This window comes from Salminus brasiliensis, chromosome 18, assembly GCF_030463535.1.
Source record: "Salminus brasiliensis chromosome 18, fSalBra1.hap2, whole genome shotgun sequence".
Classification (NCBI taxonomy): Eukaryota; Metazoa; Chordata; class Actinopteri; order Characiformes; family Bryconidae; genus Salminus; species Salminus brasiliensis.
In genome coordinates this window covers 31,269,010-31,292,933 of record NC_132895.1, presented here as the reverse complement: position 1 = coordinate 31,292,933, position 23,924 = coordinate 31,269,010, and the positions used below count along the sequence as shown (strand labels likewise).

At 44.0% G+C, this 23,924-nt stretch overlaps 4 protein-coding genes and 2 long non-coding RNA genes across 6 annotated transcripts in view; all 6 read left to right on the top strand.

The window, feature by feature from the left end:
* Positions 1–3,111, top strand: part of scamp1 (secretory carrier membrane protein 1) — a 13,585-nt gene extending 10,474 nt beyond the window's left edge. The window contains exon 8 of the mRNA XM_072661977.1: positions 1–3,111. This exon is cut by the window's left edge and continues 170 nt beyond it. The gene's annotated coding sequence lies outside the window, so the exon portion shown is untranslated.
* A 2,753-nt stretch (positions 3,112–5,864) lies between these two features.
* Positions 5,865–8,685, top strand: chchd10 (coiled-coil-helix-coiled-coil-helix domain containing 10). The gene is made up of 4 exons (XM_072661976.1): positions 5,865–6,059; positions 7,612–7,843; positions 7,970–8,111; positions 8,467–8,685. Exons 1-4 carry the CDS (start codon positions 6,019–6,021, stop codon positions 8,484–8,486), a joined length of 435 nt encoding a protein of 144 aa, XP_072518077.1. The 5' UTR covers positions 5,865–6,018; the 3' UTR covers positions 8,487–8,685.
* A 1,042-nt stretch (positions 8,686–9,727) lies between these two features.
* On the top strand, positions 9,728–11,830 carry ddt (D-dopachrome tautomerase). The gene is made up of 3 exons (XM_072662427.1): positions 9,728–9,893; positions 10,500–10,675; positions 11,553–11,830. Exons 1-3 carry the CDS (start codon positions 9,786–9,788, stop codon positions 11,623–11,625), a joined length of 357 nt encoding a protein of 118 aa, XP_072518528.1. The 5' UTR covers positions 9,728–9,785; the 3' UTR covers positions 11,626–11,830.
* A 754-nt stretch (positions 11,831–12,584) lies between these two features.
* Positions 12,585–14,357, top strand: LOC140539681 (uncharacterized). The gene is made up of 3 exons (XR_011977841.1): positions 12,585–13,036; positions 13,445–13,532; positions 14,109–14,357. It is a non-coding gene; the product is annotated as an uncharacterized lncRNA (long non-coding RNA).
* A 768-nt stretch (positions 14,358–15,125) lies between these two features.
* Positions 15,126–16,893, top strand: LOC140539680 (uncharacterized). The gene is made up of 3 exons (XR_011977840.1): positions 15,126–15,577; positions 15,986–16,073; positions 16,650–16,893. It is a non-coding gene; the product is annotated as an uncharacterized lncRNA (long non-coding RNA).
* A 4,287-nt stretch (positions 16,894–21,180) lies between these two features.
* On the top strand, positions 21,181–23,863 carry gstt1b (glutathione S-transferase theta 1b). Its single transcript, XM_072662054.1, has 5 exons — positions 21,181–21,381; positions 21,790–21,877; positions 22,351–22,501; positions 22,588–22,764; positions 23,328–23,863. The coding sequence occupies exons 1-5, from the start codon at positions 21,270–21,272 to the stop codon at positions 23,523–23,525; spliced, it is 726 nt and encodes a 241-aa protein (XP_072518155.1). The 5' UTR covers positions 21,181–21,269; the 3' UTR covers positions 23,526–23,863.
* The last annotated feature ends 61 nt before the right edge of the window (positions 23,864–23,924 follow it).

Genomic DNA, 23,924 nt, shown 5'->3' with positions numbered 1-23,924 from the left:
CCCCGCCCTCTCCGTCCACAGCGCTCCTCCTACGCCACCCTCCCTTTTCTTCCTCCTAAACATACTCACATGACTCGTCAGTCATCCTCAAGTCCCGTCCATTTCTGATGTGGAGGGTTCCAGACTCCACCCTCTCTCCTCATTGACTTGCTGCACTCTAGTGGCTGACTGAGACTCCACTCCTCCTTTTTTTTTTTTTTTTGGGGTTCTCCTCTGCTCCAGTCACTCAGCAGGTGGTGCTCACCTGAGTGTGTGTGAGCATGAGCATGAATGTGTGTGTGTGTGTCAGCAGCGTATCTTTGTGCACACACACATGCGCTAGAGCCGGCCACTTCATGATCGCACATTCGAGTCCGAAAAGAGGGCCCTCGCGTACATCACACCAGCTCATCCCACCCAACCACACTCACGCCCAACACTCCCATCACTCCCATCACTCCCATTACTCCCATTACTCCCCCCATTCCCGCAGCGCTCTCATTCGCTGAGAGGAATGTCCATCGCACACTGCGCCCAGGAGGAGATTCTGGCGTTGCTCTTTATCTCCGATTCGCCTTACGCACACCTTCCTTCCTTCCTTCCTCGCTCTTCCCATCCACCCAGGAACACCTCTCCTGCCTCTCAAGACATGAGCCGACGCTCTTTAACCTCCTCGCCGTCGCGTCCGGAATGTCGGAATGTTTATCCGGCCCGGAATGATCGCCGGTGACCTCCCCCTCACAGAGTGGCAGGCCTTTAATGCTGTCCCCCACCCCATGCCTGTGTGTGTATATAGATCCCTGTATTGCTTAAACCAGTGTTTCCAGTCAAGGTCCTGGAGTAGCCCGGTCCAACTGTCCACCTCTTGGATCAGGGGGAGCTGGGAAACGCCACTCCACCGTGCCGGGCAGAAATAGTCCGGGACTGTTCAGAGTAGGAGAAAGGAAATCCAAACTGGCCTAACGTGTAAAAGTATATCGGCTGATTCCAAATCCGCGAACGATCCCGAGCGCCTCCAGCCGCCTTTTTTTTTTTTTTTTTAATCAACACTACTTTGGAATGAAAACTCGGAAGGGGGCGGGGGAATCCGCGTGTAATCCTCAGGATATTGCTTGTAAACGTGCATGAGAAGCTTGCTAAGTCCGCCTCCGCTGTCCGGTCCAGCTTTTAGGGGTACGGGAAGTTTAGGGGGGGGAGGAAAGAGGACGGAAAAGGGGAGAAGCGCACGTTTCAGGAAATGACACGCTCCGGCAAACCGAGATCTAGTAAATTCAACATGCTACAACGTGTGTGTGTGTGTGTGTGTGTGTGTGTGTGTGTGTGTGTGTGCAAGCGAGAGAGCGATTATGTTAAAGGAATTCTCCCGTGTTTTTTAAGCTAACCTCTGTCCGCTGCATCCAGATCAGAGCTAGGTTTGCAGTTAGCGCGCTAGCTCACATTTAGCTGGGGAGCTCACAGTTACCAAGTTAGTCCTTGGCTACAGTGTTGGCTCACATCTAGCTCTGTTAAATCATGCACTCGCATAGAGCTAGTGTTAGCATTTTGGCTCAGGGCTAGGGTGTCAACTTGCTGTTCGCGTGTTAGCTCAGGGCTGTTAGAGCGTTAGTCCAGAGCTAGGGTGTTAGCACGTTGGCTTTAAGGCCTGATGGTAGCTTGCTGTTAGCATATCAGCTCACAGCTGCTGTGTGTGTTAGCTTGTGAGCTCGCTGTTTCTGCATCAGTACAGGGCTAGGGTGTTAGCTTGCTGTTAGCATGTCAGTTAAGGTTGCAGCAGGTTGTTGGTTTGCGGTTAGCGCATCAGCTTGCAGTTGCTGCGCTAGTCCAGAGCTAGGGTGTTAGCAGGTTGGCTTAGGGCTAGGGTGGTAGTGCCCGGTTAGCATTTTAGCTCAGGGCTGCAGCGTTAGTCCGCAGTTATCATGTTATCTACTTTACATTACCAGTATTCGCTCACCGTTGGCGCGTCAGACCAGGGCTAGCTCACAGGTAGCGTATGACCTCCAGGCTACGGCATGTTCGCTAGGGCTAGGCTAGAGCGCTAGAGGCTAGCTCACAGCTCTGGATTTAGCTGGCAGTTGACGTTTCTGATGCTCTGCTCTTAGGATGCAGCAGCTGGAGCTTAGCGGGAAGAGCGCCGGAGCGTCCCTTTACGTGTCTCAGTGTTGGAGTTAGCAGAGTTAGCCGGTTAGCATCAGTGAAGCGAGTTCCAGCCGCCGAGCCCACCACCGCAGGCGATCGCCATCGGGGGGGGGGAGGGGGAGCTCTGGGGCTGTTTAAACAGACCTGCTTTTTCCCGCTTTTTGCTTTTTTTAATTACGTAACGGTTGAAACCTTGTAGCCTTGGTGACAGTCACCTAGAAACAGCCAAGTCCTGCGATTATGGGATGTAAGCGTATCAAGACTGCTTTAAGTGTGTGAACCCTCTAACTGTTCGGGTGTGCTGTTCGGGTGTGCTTTCCTTTATTTTTCCGTCTGTCTTGGATATTTTCTTAGATCAACTAGCTTCCCGTCCTGTTCCCACCTTTCAGTATATATATATATATGTGTGTGTGTGTTTGTGTGTGTGTGTGTGTGTGGGCGGGAGACGGAGTGTGTGCGTGTGTACGTATGCAAGAAAGACGAGCTACTGCAAGTCATTCTTCCTTTTATAAATACATTTCAACAAATGGCGCCTGAATGTTTCTGTTATATATTCAAAGTTTTTCGTTTATTTAAAAATAAGAAGGAAAAAAAAAAAAAGAACCGGAATCGACTCGGAAAGTCAGGCAGATGTGATCGACGATATGACGTGTGTGAGTGTGTGTGTGTGTGTGTGTGCGCGCGTGTGTCGGCTCGTGGCTTTAAGTTGTATATTTTAAATTGGAATGACACTAGTACCGTAGTTGAGACTACTGAGGAGAACCTGGCGGCGAGGGGCGTCGTTTCCGGAGCGGACCCCGAGGGATGTTTGTATATTTTGTAAAATCGACGAGTGGTTGCCTGTTGTCCTGAATTTCATTGTACTGTACAAATGCACTCTTGTCTCCCCCGCAGTCGCATGTTGAGTAGTTTGAGTTTTGTATATTTATTGTATTAACACCAGAATAAAATTCAAATAAAAAAAGAAATAATAAAAAAGAAAAAAATTCAACTGCGTTCGCGGAGTCCAGAGTGTTTCAGGCCTGGGCCGGAGCATAGGATTCGGTGTGTGCACCAAAGTAGCGGTGCACACTGGCTATCATTTGCATCATTATTATTATTATTATTATTATTATTATTATTATTATTATTATCTTTACCAAAAACATTGCTTAAGTTTTACATTTTCATCCAATTAAATGATTAAAAAAGTGATCCATTTATTAAAAATCTACCATGTCCATGATCAGAGGACCGATGGTTCGAATCCCAGTTTTGTTGCTCGCCATCGGCAGCCGAGGCCAGAGAGAGCACAACTGCCCTGGCTCTTCCAGGATGGGTACATGGTGCCAGCCGTCGCTGCCGTCTGCGTCTTCCCTCTGAGCGTGTTGGTTTCCTGCCCGGTGATGTTGCATCGACAGCAGTTCGGAAATTGAAAGGCTTGACTGTGCACGCGGCCGAGGGGGCATGTGTTGGTCCGGCCTCATACTGTCAGGGCAGTATGCGTTAGTCAGGCCGTGTTGATGAGGTCCTGGGTCCTAGTAAATATGGGCTCTACAGTAAGACTCTGAGGGCAAGGCTTGAGTCCAGAAACAGAATGGAGGTCATTTTACACCACAGAACCTTTTTCACAGTAAAGAGCAGAGATTTTGGACCCAAACTCCCCACCGGTACAACACCAACAACGTTCTATGCAGCCGATGGTGGTCCGGCAGATATGTGAAGTTTCTGCTACTCTGAGATGTGATTTATAATGAATGACCGTTTGCTCAGTATCTCCAAAGGCCCAGTTCATCTTGCTTGTTTGACACCAGCGCCCTCTAGCGTCCAAACGCCCCAATGGCGTTAAGCGTTCTCCCCTCAGTGGAGATGTGAGTGAACTCACTGAATCTAACATTAAAGCTGTTTTACAGGCTCAGAGTTCCAGTACTGGCTTTAGAGACCGGATGTTGGAACGACTGAATTCCCAAAAGTGCATGAAATGTTTAATGAACGCAGTGAAATGTTCTGTGATTGCTTAATACGTCAATGTTCTCTTGTGGCCTCAAAACATTAATGTTACCTTCTGCCCTTAATATGTCAATATATTATCTTGTGGCCTCAGTATATCAACATATTATCTTGTGGCCTCAACACATCAGTATATTATCTCATGGCCTCAATATTTTATCTTGTGGCCTCAATATATATATTAATGTTACCTCATGGCCTCAATATATCAACATATTATCTTGTGGCCTCAAAATATCAGTGTGTTACTGCATGACCTCACTATGTAAATTATATTATCTTGTGGCCTCAACACATCAGTATGTTATCTCATGGCCTCAATATTTTATCTTGTGGCCTCAATATAGCAACATGTTAATTCATGGCCTCAGTATATCTGTATATTATTCTTAGGCCTCAATATATCAATATATTATCTTGTGGCCTCAATATATATTAATATGTTACCTCATGGACTCAATATGTCAACATATCTTGTGGCCTCAAAATATCAGTATACTATCTTGTGGCCTCAATATATCAATGTGTTACCTCATGGCCTCAGTATATGAGTATATTATTCTCTGGCCTCAATATATCAATATATTATCTTGTGGCCTCAATATATATTAATATGTTACCTCATGGACTCAATATGTCAACATATCTTGTGGCCTCAATATATCAATGTGTTACCTCATGGCCTCAGTATATGAGTATATTATTCTCTGGCCTCAATATATAAATATATTATCTTGTGGCCTTAATATATATTAATGTTACCTCATGGCCTCAATATGTTAATATATTATCTTGTGGCCTCAATATATTATCTTGTGGCCTTAATATATCAACATATTATACTGTGGCCTCAAAATATCAATGTGTTACCTAATGACCTCAATATGTAAATATGTTATCGTGTGGCCTCAATACATCAATTTATTATCTTATGGCCTCAATATATTATCTTGTGGCCTCAATATATCAGTATGTTACCTTATGGCCTCAGTATATCAGCATATTGTCCTCTGACCTCAATATATTATCATGTGGCCTCAAAATATTGTCGCTTGGCCTGAATATACTATTTTATGACCTCAGTATATTATTTCTCACACTGAATATGAGTTATCTCATGGTCTCTTGGTCACTCACACCTCATCTGCAGTTCCGTGTCTGAGCACTAGAGGCCGCAGTCAGACTGCAGGAGAGCCTGTATGGATAAGTTGGGTTTTACAGATTTGGAATTTTAACTTAATTAAATAACTAAATGTAAAGTTAGAAGAGCAGGGGAGGTTGGAGGGAGGGCAGGCTGGTTATCAAGCCGTACCTCATTAGATGGGTGTAAATTGGGCGAGGCGCAGAGAAAGATCTGGAAAGTCACCCAGATCCAGCTTATAAATAATAAAAGTACCCCTCACTAACACCACATCAGCGCATTTATGAGGTTTTACTGTATATATTATTAGCGTGACTGCTGTGGCTATTAATTCAGCAGAAAAGTGCGTCAGCTCATGTAAGTTTTCTAGAACGTGTAGTTTCGCGCATGCGCTCATAATCGGCTTCCTGACTCTTTTAAATGAATCGGCTCAATTGGCTCAGCTCGAATCGGCTCCCCAAAAGCTCGTATTACTTTTAAATTAGCCACGTTATCGACATTAGCTTGTCGCCTGCTTTCCAAAAGAAACCCGCCTCTTCAGTGCGGGTCGACCCCCGCAACGTTCTCACGTAATGAGACTCAAAGAGTCGACTCAAGAGCCGAGCCGAGCCGAGCCGAGAACGACACATCCCTCGCACAAGGTCATTCCCATGTGCGCCGCGGTTTGTAGTTCATTCTTGCGGTCGCTGCAGCACAGCCGCTGGTAGGCTGCTAAAGCCCTGGTTTGCGGAGCCGTTTCTCACATTAACACACATTAAACAGCTGATTTTAACATGGCGAGAGGAAGCCGGAGCCGTTCTTCTGCACCAGCGAGGTAAACAGCCCTCTCTTTATTTACCCCAGCCTCGCGCCGGTCGTACACAGAGTCTGCTCGCGCAGTTGGTGCTGGCTAGCTAACTTGCCCTACGTTGTGTAAATGTCCTACAGCAGGGCAAGTTTACAGACGTCCACTTTATAAAACTGTGACTATTGAATATTTATAAGTATCATGGTAGTTAATTAACTGTCCCTTCAATGTAATCGGTTCAGGTTATTTAATAAAACGTTCCCTCGCTTTAGTATTCTGTGCCCTCGAGTTAACAATTCTTTACCTCAGTTTAATAAATCGTTTCTACACTACAGCAAAAAACATTTCCTCAGATTAATATACTTGATTCCTCTATCTAATAAACTGTTCCCTCAGTTTTTGCAGTCTGTTAACTTATATACATTATATAATAAATATAATTTATTTTATTTATAAATTGTTCCTTCAAGTTAACAATTTGTTCCCTCAGTTTAATAAATTGCTTCCTCAGTTTTGCAGTTCATTACTTGAAATTAATTTGTTCCCATAATGCAACAATCTGTCCCATGAAATTAATAAATTGTTCCCTCAAATAATAAATTGTTCCCCAAAATGTAACAATCTGTTCCCTCAGTTTAATAAGTCATTCCCTCAGTTTAGCAGCCCATTGCTTCAAATTAATAATTTGTTTCCCTCAAATTTATAAATATTTTCCCCAATTTAACAATTTGTTCCCTTAGTTTAATACATTGCTTCCTCAGTTTTGCAGTTCATTACTTAATTTTATTAATTAAACATTTTATTTGTTCCCCTAATGTAACAATCTGTTCCTTCAAATTAATAAATTGTTTCCCCAATTTAACAATCTGTTCCCTTCATTTAGTAAATTGTTCCCTCAAATAGTAAATTGTTCATCTAGTTTAACAATTTGTTCCCTCCAGTTTAAGAAGTCGTTCCCTCAGTTTACCGGTCCATTACTTCAAATGAATTTGTTCCCCTAATATAACATCTGTTCCCTCAATTTAATAAATGGTTCCTTCTGTTACTTCAGTTTAATAAATAGTTTCCTTGATTGAACTTAACCTTTCTTTCTAAACTGAGGGGATGATTTATTCAAGGGTCATTTTAAGTCTCTATTTTATTTTTGGACCATGATGCTTCAGGGCTATTACTACTAGCAGCTGGGTTTTGGTGATGTTTATTCACAATTAACCATAAATTCTGAGTACAAACACGATCAAACCTGAGAAAAATCAGGTTACTGTACTCTGCTGTTCTTAGAGGCTCAAGCCGTTACATCACCTCCTCGGCGATCTCTTCCTCGCTTTAGAAAACGTGGTTTGATCGCTCAGAAGACGTCATTTGCCTCTTCTCCATGTCCAGATCCAAGGGTCACTGACGAGGCTTAGAGTGGCTCAGTCGGTCACATCCTGTTGTGGTCAGACTTAAACGTGACGGGGCTGTAAATAGCCTAAGGTCAGCTGGACGCAGCGTTTTCCAGGTTGCTGCTTTTTGAGCGGCACCCCCACTCGACTGCAGTTCATCTTCCTGTCCTTACTCTCTCTCTGTGTGCTTTCAGTGCCCCAGCCCAGTCCTACACCCCGGCCCCAGCTCCTCCTCCCCCCGCGGCCCTGGCCCCGGTGCAGGCCCAGCCCAAGCAGCCAGGCCTCATGGCCCAGATGGCCACCACAGCAGCCGGAGTGGCGGTCGGCTCTGCCGTCGGGCATGTGGTGGGTGGCGCCCTCACGGGAGCTTTCAGCGGAGGCAGCAGCAGCAGCTCGGAGGTGGCCAAACCTGCTCCTGCGTACCCGGTAAATGGGCAGGCTGCTCCTGGAGGACTGTAGTCCAGAACAGTTCGGTTTGGTGACTGATTTCTGTTTGGTCTATGTGTCTCTCTCTCTCTCTCACGCTCTCCCTCTCTATACCTCCCCTTGTAGGAAGCCCCCAGGGCTGCCCCATCCCATGCTGGTCCATGTCTTTTTGAGGTGAGGCAGTTCCTCGACTGTGCTACCACTCAGACAGACCTCAGCTTGTGCGAAGGCTTCAACGAGGCTCTGAAACAGTGCAAAATCTCACACGGTAAGTCCAGAAGAGGAGTCACAGGTGCCATGAACCCACCCCTGAGAGCGAGCAAGGCCAGTTGTGCTCTCTCTGGCTCCGGCTGCTGATCTTACGCCAATTTCTTCAGCCTTTTCACTCTTTTTAGCTTTGGGCCAGTTTTCGCATGCTACCAATAACTGTCCTAAAGGTCTGACCAGCGTAACCAATGGTCCTCGAGTATTCCAGTGACTTGGTCCAGTCCTAAACCCTTGCGTTAGCCTGCAGCTGCTGAATAAAAACCCTAAGGATGTGCACGTCCGCTAGGCTAGGCTATCCGAGTCCGATGTACGAAGCTGTAATGACCCGAATAACCCGTGTTGTCTTTTCGTCCTAGGTGTTTCGTCTCTGGTTTGATGGGGATGGAAAACGGGAGCCCTTTGAACGAACAGTCTACTTTAGACAGCTGCGTTACCCGTTTAGCGTCTAGATCTTTCCAGCACTCGACCGGCTTCGGCTTTGGGTTGTGAACAGCGGAACCCTTCGTTTGGGTTTGTGACCCGAGTGTGTGTTTGTGTGTAAGAGAGATGTGTAAAATAAAAAGAGCTGCTATTTAGATTTTCACTGTCTGTTCATTTTATCCTGGCTGTCACGTGGTAAGTTGGACGTTGTGTGTAGGCATTTAAAGGGTGAGACCATGGATATACTGTACATGTGACTGCTTGTTGTAGGATGAGGCGCAGTTCGGGACAGCCAATCAGAGCAGAGGTTATCTTCGTAAATATTGATCCTAAAGGAGCAGTAGCCTGTTTATTTCTCTGGGAATGTACATGTGGCCACATTTGTTCCAAAGGTGCCTCCTAACACATGTTAGTATGTTTTATTATTAACCAGAGTTGGAAATTAACCAAAACAAGGTGTGCTGGGTTGCCTATCTGCTCTGATATGGCTGCTGCCCTCACAACCATGACTTTGCGAGTCTTTCATGTGATCTAGTTCCACCGTATGTTTTTACCGAGATTTAACCTCCCTCGCAAGGTTGGCACGCCAAATGGGTTATGGGTACGTTGCCTATGCCTGAGACGGTCTGAGAAGATTATATCATTAAATTGGTGGAAGGATACATGCAGGTCATTGTTTGGCAGAAAATAGTCCTCAAAGAAAATAAATAATACTCTTTATAAAAATGTTATTTAGTTATTTCACCAGATTTGCCACTGTTTTACCACTACATCATTCCATATAAATCTCAGAAAACACCTGTAGGTGCCCCGGTGGGTTTGGATAGTAAATAAAACCTTTTATTTACGTCGTATTTGCGTTGTAGTCAAAGTGACCGGCACCTCGTCCCATTCACCACCACTGTACACGTATTAGTCCGCCTTTCGGATTGACTCATTTACTTAAAGTGTCTTAAAATAATTAAATATTATAGCAGTAGAAGCTTTACTGTACTTTAAATATTATTAATATAGGTAAAAAAAAAAAATAATAATAATAATAAAATACTGCGTGAAATATTCTCTATAATACGGGCGTGTCACCTGACCCGGAAAACAATGACATCGGCGTTTTCCCCACAGCGACCAATCACAGATCTCGCAGAACAGGCGTCGCTCACTTTCGACCAATGAACAGAGCGGGAGGGCGGGCCCTCTCGCGAGCTCTACCGATAGAAAAGAGGGCTTGTGGTCGTGTGTAAGCGCAGCAGCAATCATGCCGTTCGTCGATTTAGAGACCAACCTGCCCGCTAGCCGGTTCTCCGAGGACTTTCTCAAGAAGCTGGCCTCCACCACAGCCGCGGCTCTCGGGAAACCCGTAGATGTGAGTATTGCTGGGTCGTGGAAGTTCGCTAAGTTACAGGTGTGATTTGGGATAGCTAGTATACGTTGACCTTGGCTCCGTCTCAAATGGCTCCGTACGCCCTAAGTAGTGCACTAGGGGAGATTTCGAATTCTGCCTCCTGGGTCCAGTCGGGGCTGTATTCCAAATGGACCCCAAGATGTCCTGTTTGGGTGCATTATACGTTACCTTAAGACCTAGACAGCTAGCTAGGGCTGAAGAGACCCTAAAAGTTTTGAATACCTCTCAAATCAGTGTGTTCAGGGTGGGTTCGGTGTGTAACGAACCGAGCCAGAATTTAATGTCTCTAAAATCTCCAAAATAGAAAGTTGCATCAAATATTTACATTTAAAAGTATTAATATTAAAAGCAGGGCATGATGAAATAAAAAAAAATAGTCCCCAAAGAAAACACATTTTTTTCAGCTTGCTGGATGCTTCATATGTTATTTTGAGGCCTACATAGGTTGACTAGCTAGTGCACTATGCAGGGAATGCTGAGCCATTTGAGATTTTGCCCTCAGCAGTTTTAAAAACTTCCTCCACCCTTACTGTCCTCCTGATGGCCCTGTCTGTGTTTGTCCTACAGCGGATGGTCGTTCTGGTGAAGCCCGACCTCCCACTCTTCATTTTCGGCTCCAGTGCGCCTTGTGTCGTGCTTTCCGTGGCCGGAATCGGGGTGACGGACACGGCTGAGAAGAACAGGGACAACAGTGCGACAATCTTCCCTTTTCTCACCAAGGAGCTGGGACTTTCTGAGGACCGGTAAGTCAAAGGTGGAGTACAGTGGGCCCCCAGAAACAAGTCCTGTGAGCTGGTGAAGCTGAAATAGAACTTTCTGGCCTTGCTCGGAGAAAAAAAGGGTGCAGAAATTCATGAGAAGAACACCTGGCCAACTGTTAAAGCATGCAGGTGGATCCCTCAAGTGTTGGGTTTGTGTTGCAGCCAGTGGCACAGGGAACATTTCACTGTTTATTGAAGCAAATTCTGGAAGCAAACACGGCAATACCGTCTGTAAAAACTGCAGGAAGAATGGGTGACGGTCCCCCAAACAGGAGCCGTGTCTGGACTGTTTCCTGGGTAGTCAGACTGAAATCCGATTACTGTGTGTGGCGGAATATGCAGATTAGCTCGTTGCAGTGCCGGTATTACTGGTGTTTAGGTTGTACTGGGAGGGCTTGATCTCGGAGTGACGGGAGCGTCTACGCTGCTATAACATGGCTCAGATTTTATTTATTTATATATTTTTATTTATTATTGGCCTGTCAAGATTGTACTCAGATTGTTTTCTGATCTGGACGGTCTGACCAGCTCAAAAACACACAATATCCGATTAATTAATTAATAATAATAAAATGAATTTCCCCAAATCGGATCCAAACCACATCGGACGCGCCTCAGTCTGGACACTCTAGCTGTTAAATTCGGAATTTGGACCCTATCAAATCCAGAGCGACCTCCGTCACATTTGAGAAACAAGTCCGATTTGTCCCGCAGTCTGAATGGGGTCTTAAGTTCTGGCCATTCCAGGTGCACAAACCTTTGCTTTGGGTCCTTTTCTTTTTTGTAATGAATGAATGCACCAAAGGAAACATGGGAGCCTCCTGACTGTCCCTTTCCCCTGTCTTTGTCTTGTGTGTAGTATTGTGATCAGGTTCAGCCCGCTGGAGCCCTGGCAGGTGGGGAAGAACGGGACAGTAGTGACCTTCCTGTAGGAGAACCCAAACCCTGCTGAGACGCACTCTGTGTGAGAACCCCACCATGGAACACTCCGTCTGCAGAAACCAGGGCTGGAAATGTACCTTCAGATGATGACCATCTGTCCTGTGGTAGAACTGACTGGTGTGCTTGTCTTCTAGATGTTGTTGGAAATGTTCAGCAGACGTATTAAAACCCAGATGTCTCCATGTTTCACATTCAGCACGTCTGATTAAATATCTGTCTTATTTTAGACCTGGTTTAAAAAAAAAAAAAAAAAAAAGGAAGGAGCAGGTGTCCCAATACTTTTGTCCTCCTAGTGAAACTCATCTCTGTGAATACGCACGCAAAATCTTAGTTTATTGTTGTGAGAAAATCTTCCGTAAAGCTGCTCTTGGTCCTAATTTAAACTTTTAAGCTAATGATTTTAAAAAAGTGCAGCGGTTATTAGCAGCCTTAGCCTAGCATCTCCTGAGGATCATGCATAGCATAGCATAGCATAGCTAGCTAATAGTGCACATATATAAATAATATATATCCCGTTCAAGCCAGGATGGGTTTTAACGTCACAGATGGCAAAACTGTGGTGAAACAGAGTATTCGTAGCCATTTTTTGGTGTAACAGCCGTCTGTGAGGGAGTGTGTAGAGGGGTTACACTCTGCAGATGTCTGGATTCATTCACCACCACTGTGCAATAATTATTATAATAACAATAATAATCAAAATGATGTTGATAATAACAATAATAATGACAACGACGACAAATGATGATGATATAGTAATGCTAATAAAAATAATGCTGAATAAAGGGGCAGTGGTGGCTCTGGACTATCTGGACTATCGATAACAGGGTTGTGGGTTCGATTCCCGGGCTCGGCAAGCTGCCACTGTTGGGCCTTTCACCCTCTCTGCTCCCTGGGCGCTGGAATTGGCTGCCCACCACTCTGGGTGCGTGCGTACTCACTGCTCCTAGTTCACGTGTGTGTGTGTGTGTGTGTGTGTGTGTGTGTGTGTTCACTACCACAGATGGGTTAAATGCGAAGGACACATTTTGCTGTACAGTGACAAATACCTTTACCTTTAATAATAACAATAATAATGATGATGAAGATTATGATAATAATATCAATGACAATAATAATAATAATGTCAGAAAATAATGATGATTTAATAATGATGATGATGATGTTGCGGCCAACGAGTCCCAGCCAATCGGAGTTTAGGAGGCGGAGCAACCAGCGGTCGGCCGTATTCGCCGGTGGGGTGAACACGCTGCTGGGGCGCAGGCTCAGTTGTTCGAATCCGCTGACCGGAGGCGAAGTGTGGAAAAATGGGGATGGAAATTTCTTACCTTTGCCGCTCGGTTTACATCTTCGCCAAGAAGACCGGCATCCCGTTTGAGTTTAAGAAGGTGTCCTTGATGGCAGGTGGGCTGAGCAGAGCGACTTTTACAGAAGTTTGAGGAGTTTAGGACTAAGACTAGTCTAGAGAGGAGTGGCTGGGAGAGGGCATCTCGGATTTACTTCCACATGTTTCAATGATTAACCATCATCAAATAGTTCATGATTAATTGATCTGTCAGCATCTGTCAATATATCTCATGTGTCTCTGTTTGACTACACAGCAGGTTGTGCTCGAATTGTCAGTTCCACCTTAAAAGCCGCGCACTGTCAGTCTGGCGCCTGAGCAGACGGAGCGTTACTGTGCTCCATTTAAGGTGGAACTGGGAGTTAGAATTTTAAGCAAGCATATATGAGGCTAATTTAGGCCTCCTTTATTTGGAAACACGTTATCATGGTATTATGACTGGCTTTGTTGTTGAATTTAATCCACAGGTGAGCAATATGGCGAAGAGTTCAGCAAGATCAACATTTTGAGAAAAGCTCCTGCAATCAAAGACGGAGACTTTTGCCTGGCTGAAAGGTGTTTGACATTAATTCTGGATGTAAATGTATTTATTTTCTTTAATATATCAGGTTTGATATAGAGAATCAGATTCGTTTGTATAGCGCTTTTTAATAACCAGCAACACAACATTCAGTAACAAAAGCATTGGTTAGGTCAGGATGTTGTACGATCACCACCCCACCCCATCATCCCCCAACTTCCCAACTCATCCCAAAAGTACTGGATGGAGAAGCAACCATCATTCCAGAGAACACGGTTCTCCCACTGCTCCACAGCTCAATGCTGGGGGGCTTTATACCCCTCTACAGCCCACGCCTGCATTAGGCAGCATGGTGCCCATAGGTTCATTAGTGTTTATCTGCTCCAGAGAGTCCTATTCTACTGGCAGTACTTCTTCTCTACAGGGACTAGACAAGCTGTGTGTGTATTTGTACACCTGTGTCAGAAATGGGTGCAGCCTCAAGTAGCTGAATGGTTTTAATTAGAAGGGGTGTCCACAAACATTTGGACGGGAGGTGTATGTAGTGTTACATAATGGCATATATGTTCCTCTAGGCTAAGAAAGGCCCCTGTTTTTGTCTTTGTGTGTAGTATTGTAATCAGGTTCAGCCCGCTGGAGCCCTGGCAGTAGTAGTGACCTTCCTGTAGGAGAACCCAAACCCTGCTGAGACGCACTCTGTGTGAGAACCCCACCATGGAACACTCCGTCTGCAGAAACCAGGGCTGGAAATGTACCTTCAGATGATGACCATCTGTCCTGTGGTAGAACTGACTGGTGTGCTTGTCTTCTAGATGTTGTTGGAAATGTTCAGCAGACGTATTAAAACCCAGATGTCTCCATGTTTCACATTCAGCACGTCTGATTAAATATCTGTCTTATTTTAGACCTGGTTTAAAAAAAAAAAAAAAAAAAAAGGAAGGAGCAGGTGTCCCAATACTTTTGTCCTCCTAGTGAAACTCATCTCTGTGAATACGCACGCAAAATCTTAGTTTATTGTTGTGAGAAAATCTTCCGTAAAGCTGCTCTTGGTCCTAATTTAAACTTTTAAGCTAATGATTTTAAAAAAGTGCAGCGGTTATTAGCAGCCTTAGCCTAGCATCTCCTGAGGATCATGCATAGCATAGCATAGCATAGCTAGCTAATAGTGCACATATATAAATAATATATATCCCGTTCAAGCCAGGATGGGTTTTAACGTCACAGATGGCAAAACTGTGGTGAAACAGAGTATTCGTAGCCATTTTTTGGTGTAACAGCCGTCTGTGAGGGAGTGTGTAGAGGGGTTACACTCTGCAGATGTCTGGATTCATTCACCACCACTGTGCAATAATTATTATAATAACAATAATAATCAAAATGATGTTGATAATAACAATAATAATGACAACGACGACAAATGATGATGATATAGTAATGCTAATAAAAATAATGCTGAATAAAGGGGCAGTGGTGGCTCTGGACTATCTGGACTATCGATAACAGGGTTGTGGGTTCGATTCCCGGGCTCGGCAAGCTGCCACTGTTGGGCCTTTCACCCTCTCTGCTCCCTGGGCGCTGGAATTGGCTGCCCACCACTCTGGGTGCGTGCGTACTCACTGCTCCTAGTTCACGTGTGTGTGTGTGTGTGTGTGTGTGTGTGTGTGTGTTCACTACCACAGATGGGTTAAATGCGAAGGACACATTTTGCTGTACAGTGACAAATACCTTTACCTTTAATAATAACAATAATAATGATGATGAAGATTATGATAATAATATCAATGACAATAATAATAATAATGTCAGAAAATAATGATGATTTAATAATGATGATGATGATGTTGCGGCCAACGAGTCCCAGCCAATCGGAGTTTAGGAGGCGGAGCAACCAGCGGTCGGCCGTATTCGCCGGTGGGGTGAACACGCTGCTGGGGCGCAGGCTCAGTTGTTCGAATCCGCTGACCGGAGGCGAAGTGTGGAAAAATGGGGATGGAAATTTCTTACCTTTGCCGCTCGGTTTACATCTTCGCCAAGAAGACCGGCATCCCGTTTGAGTTTAAGAAGGTGTCCTTGATGGCAGGTGGGCTGAGCAGAGCGACTTTTACAGAAGTTTGAGGAGTTTAGGACTAAGACTAGTCTAGAGAGGAGTGGCTGGGAGAGGGCATCTCGGATTTACTTCCACATGTTTCAATGATTAACCATCATCAAATAGTTCATGATTAATTGATCTGTCAGCATCTGTCAATATATCTCATGTGTCTCTGTTTGACTACACAGCAGGTTGTGCTCGAATTGTCAGTTCCACCTTAAAAGCCGCGCACTGTCAGTCTGGCGCCTGAGCAGACGGAGCGTTACTGTGCTCCATTTAAGGTGGAACTGGGAGTTAGAATTTTAAGCAAGCATATATGAGGCTAATTTAGGCCTCCTTTATTTGGAAACACGTTATCATGGTATTATGACTGGCTTTGTTGTTGAATTTAATCCACAGGTGAGCAATATGGCGAAGAGTTCAGCAAGATCAACATTTTGAGAAAAGCTCCTGCAATCAAAGACGGAGACTTTTGCCTGGCTGAAAGGTGTTTGACATTAATTCTGGATGTAAATGTATTTATTTTCTTTAATATATCAGGTTTGATATAGAGAATCAGATTCGTTTGTATAGCGCTTTTTAATAACCAGCAACACAACATTCAGTAACAAAAGCATTGGTTAGGTCAGGATGTTGTACGATCACCACCCCACCCCATCATCCCCCAACTTCCCAACTCATCCCAAAAGTACTGGATGGAGAAGCAACCATCATTCCAGAGAACACGGTTCTCCCACTGCTCCACAGCTCAATGCTGGGGGGCTTTATACCCCTCTACAGCCCACGCCTGCATTAGGCAGCATGGTGCCCATAGGTTCATTAGTGTTTATCTGCTCCAGAGAGTCCTATTCTACTGGCAGTACTTCTTCTCTACAGGGACTAGACAAGCTGTGTGTGTATTTGTACACCTGTGTCAGAAATGGGTGCAGCCTCAAGTAGCTGAATGGTTTTAATTAGAAGGGGTGTCCACAAACATTTGGACGGGAGGTGTATGTAGTGTTACATAATGGCATATATGTTCCTCTAGGCTAAGAAAGGCCCCTGTTTTTGTCTTTGTGTGTAGTATTGTAATCAGGTTCAGCCCGCTGGAGCCCTGGCAGTAGTAGTGACCTTCCTGTAGGAGAACCCAAACCCTGCTGAGACGCACTCTGTGTGAGAACCCCACCATGGAACACTCCGTCTGCAGAAACCAGGGCTGGAAATGTACCTTCAGATGATGACCATCTGTCCTGTGGTAGAACTGACTGGTGTGCTTGTCTTCTAGATGTTGTTGGAAATGTTCAGCAGACGAATTAAAACCCAGATGTCTCCATGTTTCACATTCAGCACGTCTGATTAAATATCTGTCTTATTTTAGACCTGGTTTAAAAAAAAAAAAAAGAAAAGGAAGGAGCAGGTGTCCCAATACTTTTGTCCTCCTAGTGAAACTCATCTCTGTGAATACGCACGCAAAATCTTCGTTTATTGTTGTGAGAAAATCTTCCGTAAAGCTGCTCTTGGTCCTAATTTAAACTTTTAAGCTAATGATTTTAAAAAAGTGCAGCGGTTATTAGCAGCCTTAGCCTAGCATCTCCTGAGGATCATGCATAGCATAGCATAGCATAGCTAGCTAATAGTGCACATATATAAATAATATATATCCCGTTCAAGCCAGGATGGGTTTTAACGTCACTGATGGCAAAACTGTGGTGAAACAGAGTATTCGTAGCCATTTTTTGGTGTAACAGCCGTCTGTGAGGGAGTGTGTAGAGGGGTTACACTCTGCAGATGTCTGGATTCATTCACCACCACTGTGCAATAATTATTATAATAACAATAATAATCAAAATGATGTTGATAATAACAATAATAATGACAACGACGACAAATGATGATGATATAGTAATGCTAATAAAAATAATGCTGAATAAAGGGGCAGTGGTGGCTCTGGACTATCTGGACTATCGATAACAGGGTTGTGGGTTCGATTCCCGGGCTCGGCAAGCTGCCACTGTTGGGCCTTTCACCCTCTCTGCTCCCTGGGCGCTGGAATTGGCTGCCCACCACTCTGGGTGCGTGCGTACTCACTGCTCCTAGTTCACGTGTGTGTGTGTGTGTGTGTGTGTGTGTGTGTGTGTGTGTGTGTGTTCACTACCACAGATGGGTTAAATGCGAAGGACACATTTTGCTGTACAGTGACAAATACCTTTACCTTTAATAATAACAATAATAATGATGATGAAGATTATGATAATAATATCAATGACAATAATAATAATAATGTCAGAAAATAATGATGATTTAATAATGATGATGATGATGTTGCGGCCAACGAGTCCCAGCCAATCGGAGTTTAGGAGGCGGAGCAACCAGCGGTCGGCCGTATTCGCCGGTGGGGTGAACACGCTGCTGGGGCGCAGGCTCAGTTGTTCGAATCCGCTGACCGGAGGCGAAGTGTGGAAAAATGGGGATGGAAATTTCTTACCTTTGCCGCTCGGTTTACATCTTCGCCAAGAAGACCGGCATCCCGTTTGAGTTTAAGAAGGTGTCCTTGATGGCAGGTGGGCTGAGCAGAGCGACTTTTACAGAAGTTTGAGGAGTTTAGGACTAAGACTAGTCTAGAGAGGAGTGGCTGGGAGAGGGCATCTCGGATTTACTTCCACATGTTTCAATGATTAACCATCATCAAATAGTTCATGATTAATTGATCTGTCAGCATCTGTCAATATATCTCATGTGTCTCTGTTTGACTACACAGCAGGTTGTGCTCGAATTGTCAGTTCCACCTTAAAAGCCGCGCACTGTCAGTCTGGCGCCTGAGCAGACGGAGCGTTACTGTGCTCCATTTAAGGTGGAACTGGGAGTTAGAATTTTAAGCAAGCATATATGAGGCTAATTTAGGCCTCCTTTATTTGGAAACACGTTATCATGGTATTATGACTGGCTTTGTTGTTGAATTTAATCCACAGGTGAGCAATATGGCGAAGAGTTCAGCAAGATCAACATTTTGAGAAAAGCTCCTGCAATCAAAGACGGAGACTTTTGCCTGGCTGAAAGGTGTTTGACATTAATTCTGGATGTAAATGTATTTATTTTCTTTAATATATCAGGTTTGATATAGAGAATCAGATTCGTTTGTATAGCGCTTTTTAATAACCAGCAACACAACATTCAGTAACAAAAGCATTGGTTAGGTCAGGATGTTGTACGATCACCACCCCACCCCATCATCCCCCAACTTCCCAACTCATCCCAAAAGTACTGGATGGAGAAGCAACCATCATTCCAGAGAACACGGTTCTCCCACTGCTCCACAGCTCAATGCTGGGGGGCTTTATACCCCTCTACAGCCCACGCCTGCATTAGGCAGCATGGTGCCCATAGGTTCATCAGTGTTTATCTGCTCCAGAGAGTCCTATTCTACTGGCAGTACTTCTTCTCTACAGGGACTAGACAAGCTGTGTGTGTATTTGTACACCTGTGTCAGAAATGGGTGCAGCCTCAAGTAGCTGAATGGTTTTAATTAGAAGGGGTGTCCACAAACATTTGGACGGGAGGTGTATGTAGTGTTACATAATGGCATATATGTTCCTCTAGGCTAAGAAAGGCCCCTGTTTTTGTCTTTGTGTGTAGTATTGTAATCAGGTTCAGCCCTCTGGAGCCCTGGCAGTAGTAGTGACCTTCCTGTAGGAGAACCCAAACCCTGCTGAGACGCACTCTGTGTGAGAACCCCACCATGGAACACTCCGTCTGCAGAAACCAGGGCTGGAAATGTACCTTCAGATGATGACCATCTGTCCTGTGGTAGAACTGACTGGTGTGCTTGTCTTCTAGATGTTGTTGGAAATGTTCAGCAGACGAATTAAAACCCAGATGTCTCCATGTTTCACATTCAGCATGTCTGATTAAATATCTGTCTTATTTTAGACCTGGTTTTAAAAAAAAAAAGAAAAAAGAAAAGGAAGGAGCAGGTGTCCCAATACTTTTGTCCTCCTAGTGAAACTCATCTCTGTGAATTCGCACGCAAAATCTTCGTTTATTGTTGTGAGAAAATCTTCCGTAAAGCTGCTCTTGGTCCTAATTTAAACCTTTAAGCTAATGATTTTAAAAAGTGCAGCGGTTGTTAGCAGCATTAGCCTAGCATCTCCTGAGGATCATGCATAGCATGGCTAGCTAATAGTGCACTTATATAAATAATATATATCCCGTTCGAGCCAGGATGGGTTTTAACGTCAGTGATGGCAAAACTGTGGTGAAACAGAGTATTCGTAGCCATTTTTTGGTGTAACAGCCGTCTGTGAGGGAGTGTGTAGAGGGGTTACACTCTGCAGATGTCTGGATTCATTCACCTCCCCAGAGCAACCAGCAGGAGGCGCCATCGGACTGGTTACACCAGTGTCCACGTTATGTTATGGGGTGGAAATGCTAATGGCTAAAGACAGCACAGCTAAACGCTCATAACTAGCGGGCAGCAAGGCAGCTACCTCTAGTTTGAGACACAGCCTGAGATCAAGAAATACTGTTTTCCCCCCTGATTATGGATTGATTATCGAAATAGTGATGGTGACGATGAATTTAGCCATTTGTAACCATTTCCTAAACGGAAAGTCAGCGTGTTTTATTCTGCGGTAACAGGGTGGTAAACGGGGTGGTAAACAGGGTGGTAAACGGGGTGGTAAACGGGGTGGTAAACCCCATATCTCGGCATGCTTCAGAGAAATGGCGGTAGACGCTATAATAAAAACCTTAAGGCAGTATAATGTTAAAGTATCAGTGTTTACTGTAAATTAAAAACCCCTCATAGTTAAATATCTAACTTCAGTATAATTTGTACGAGACTGAACTCAACAGATCCATGCATGTTCTTCATTTTTCAAATCTTGTATAAAATAGCTTCACATATATTAATATTTAAGGTGGTATATAGGCTTGTAAACTACATCTGGGCATATTTCGCCCCAACCGAAGTCACACGCGTATACATCTGGGCTTATATTATGCAAAAATAATTTCTATAATTCATCGTTTTTGTTAGGTTATTATTATTATTAATATAATTGTGATTATTTGATGTATATGTAACAATGCAAAGATTCTATAATGACTATAATATATGATCATAATAGTGTGATATGTTTTGTGCATCATTTCAAGTTAGCATTTTCATTGTAAAGCATGATTTGTTCCATGCAAAAGTAATAATAATAATAATGATGATGATAATAATAATAGTCATAATGATGATGTTGATAATAACAAAAATAATGATAATGACCACGACGATTATGATAATAACAATGATAATGATGACAATAATGATAAGAATGAGGATAATAATAACAATAATAATCAAAAGGAGATGATGATATAGTAATGATAATAAGAATAATGATGATAATAATAATAATAGTCATAATAATGATTATGTTGTTGGTCATAACAATAATAATGATGACAATAATAATAATAATGTCCTAAAAAATAATAAGAATAATTAAGTATTAAGGAAAAATGATTTATAATTATTATATACATATATAAGTATTATTATTGTTATTATTATTATTATTATCGTTGCGTATTAGCGACCAACGAGTCCCAGCCAATCACAGGTCAGGAGGCGGAGCTACCGGCGGTCGGCCGTATTCTCCGGTGGCGGGGCTCAGTTGTTCGCAGCCGCTGACCGGAGACGGAGTCTGGAAAAATGGGGCTGGAAATTTATTTGGATCTTTTTTCCCAGCCTTGCCGCTCGGTTTACATCTTCGCCAAGAAGACCGGCATCCCGTTTGAGTTTAAGAAGGTGTCCTTGATGGCAGGTGGGCTGAGCAGAGCGACTTTTACAGAAGTTTGAGGAGTTTAGGACTAAGACTAGTCTAGAGAGGAGTGGCTGGGAGAGGGCATCTCGGATTTACTTCCACATGTTTCAATGATTAACCATCATCAAATAGTTCATGATTAATTGATCTGTCAACATCTGTCAATATATCTCATGTGTCTCTGTTTGACTACACAGCAGGTTGTGCTCGAATTGTCAGTTCCACCTTAAAAGCCGCGCACTGTCAGTCTGGCGCCTGAGCAGACGGAGCGTTACTGTGCTCCATTTAAGGTGGAACTGGGAGTTAGAATTTTAAGCAAGCATATATGAGGCTAATTTAGGCCTCCTTTATTTGGAAACACGTTATCATGGTATTATGACTGGCTTTGTTGTTGAATTTAATCCACAGGTGAGCAATATGGCGAAGAGTTCAGCAAGATCAACATTTTGAGAAAAGCTCCTGCAATCAAAGACGGAGACTTTTGCCTGGCTGAAAGGTGTTTGACATTAATTCTGGATGTAAATGTATTTATTTTCTTTAATATATCAGGTTTGATATAGAGAATCAGATTTGTTTGTATAGCCACCCCATCATCCCCCAACTTCCCAACTCATCCCAAAAGTACTGGATGGAGAAGCAACATAGGTTCATATATTTATCCAAATTTTTGTAACTAAGTGTCCTGCTATCCCTTTCTGCTGCTACACTGTGAATTTCCCCACTGCGGGACTAATAAAGGACTATCTTATCTTATCTCTTATCAGTGTTTATCTGCTCCAGAGAGTCCTATTCTATTGGCAGTACTTCTTCTCTACAGGGACTAGACTAGCTGTGTGTGTATTTGTACACCTGTGTCAGAAATGGGTGCAGCCTCAAGTAGCTGAATGGTTTTAATTAGAAGGGGTGTCCACAAACATAATGGCATATATGTTCCTCAAGGCTAAGACTCCGCTACTGTGTCTCCTGCAGTGTCGCCATTATGACCTACTTGGCGGAGAAGTATAAGACCCCTGATAACTGGTATCCAGCTGACCTGAAGAAGAGAGCGAGGGTGAACGAATATCTGTCCTGGCAGCATACAGCCATACGTGTCCACGGCGGGAAGATGTTCTGGCTGAAGGTGAGAAGGTGCTCCGCAAGGGTGCGCTCAAGAAAGCAGGATAAGGGTTACAAACCCGCTTCTGCCGTGCTTGTGTGTGTCTTCAGGTCATGATCCCGAAGGTCATGGGCATAGAGGTTCCTCAGGAGAAGATGGACTCTGCTGTAGAGGATCTGGACGGCTCCCTGAAGCTCTTCGAGGAGAAGTTCCTACAGGACAGGCCTTTTATAGCTGGAGACCAGATCTCACTGGCTGACCTGGTGGCTATTGTGGAAATCATGCAGGTACTCGGTGGACTGAATTCTTTCACATTCAGCATTTGGTAATGAAATAATCATAGAAGGCCCATAGAAGACCAGCTTTCTGGTCAGTCATCGCCCCGATATCCAGTTAAATCTGTTACCCAGGCCTAATGTGAACCCTCTTCTTGGGGAGTTCTGGAAAGTGACCATCACGCCGCAACTCAGCTGTACATCATCTGTAGGACGATGGGGGGAATCTACAGGTACTTTAGGTACTTTATGAAGTGGTGGCACTTCACGTGTTCAATATAGTCAATAGATCTGATTGATAATATATATATATATATATATATATATATATAATTTATTTATCAATTTATCATTTTAAAGATATAAACAATGTGAAGTTTGCTGAGTTTACCTAATCTCTTGGAATTGTGGAATTTGTGGTACGTTCTACACCACCACTGGGACAGTACCAACCAGAGACCAGCCATGGCGGAGCTCACTGCTGGACCCATACTTAGGGTTTTTGAGCATTATGGAGCTTCTCTGCTGATCTGGAATTAGCTGCCACTCATTTGTCTCCCACCCTTTTCTTCTAGCCGGTAGGTTCGGGTTTGGACGTGTTCGAGACAAGGCCCAAACTGAGCGCCTGGAGGGACCGCGTTCGAGATGCCATCGGGGCTGAGCTTTTCGATGAAGCCCACCAGGGCATCCTTTCGGCCCAGGCAGCGGCCGAAAGCATGGACGGCAGCAAACTGCAGCATTTCAAAGCCAAGATCCTCAAAATGTTCCTCTGAAGATCTGGCAGTAAGCTTTTTCTGACCGCCACAGCGTAATCAGACGATGACCGGCGTGACTGAATACATAAAATAGACAGTGCAGATGTTTACCGTCGATGAGTACCTAAATGGTTCCTTGGCTGGTTCAGTTGTTCTCCATGTACCAAGGGAAACTTAACTCCAAAAAGGGTTCCACAACAAGTACCCTTGTTGTTTTAAGTGTAATATAAAGGTTCTGTACCAGTTTAAGGGTTCTTCATAAAGCCTTTATATTAGGGGGAGGTTCTTTTTGCCACTTTTTTTTGTTTTCAAGCTCGTTTCCCGTTGCCGTGCAAATAAAGATACCGTGTAAAGTCTTAAGGGCCCCAGTGTTTTCTTGAGCAGCTCGGCTCTCAAATTTCAAATTCTTGCACTCCT

Coding starts and splice junctions, on each gene's coding strand:
- gstt1b (XM_072662054.1), top strand. CDS start 21,270: ATGGGGCTGGAAATTTATTTGGATCTTTTTTCCCAGCCTTGCCGCTCG. Junction 21,382..21,789: donor GAAGGTGTCCTTGATGGCAG/GTGGGCTGAGCA, acceptor TTTAATCCACAG/GTGAGCAATATGGCGAAGAG. Junction 22,502..22,587: donor GGAAGATGTTCTGGCTGAAG/GTGAGAAGGTGC, acceptor GTGTGTCTTCAG/GTCATGATCCCGAAGGTCAT.
- ddt (XM_072662427.1), top strand. CDS start 9,786: ATGCCGTTCGTCGATTTAGAGACCAACCTGCCCGCTAGCCGGTTCTCC. Junction 9,894..10,499: donor CTCTCGGGAAACCCGTAGAT/GTGAGTATTGCT, acceptor TTTGTCCTACAG/CGGATGGTCGTTCTGGTGAA. Junction 10,676..11,552: donor CTGGGACTTTCTGAGGACCG/GTAAGTCAAAGG, acceptor TCTTGTGTGTAG/TATTGTGATCAGGTTCAGCC.
- chchd10 (XM_072661976.1), top strand. CDS start 6,019: ATGGCGAGAGGAAGCCGGAGCCGTTCTTCTGCACCAGCGAG. Junction 7,844..7,969: donor AACCTGCTCCTGCGTACCCG/GTAAATGGGCAG, acceptor CTCCCCTTGTAG/GAAGCCCCCAGGGCTGCCCC. Junction 8,112..8,466: donor ACAGTGCAAAATCTCACACG/GTAAGTCCAGAA, acceptor TTTTCGTCCTAG/GTGTTTCGTCTCTGGTTTGA.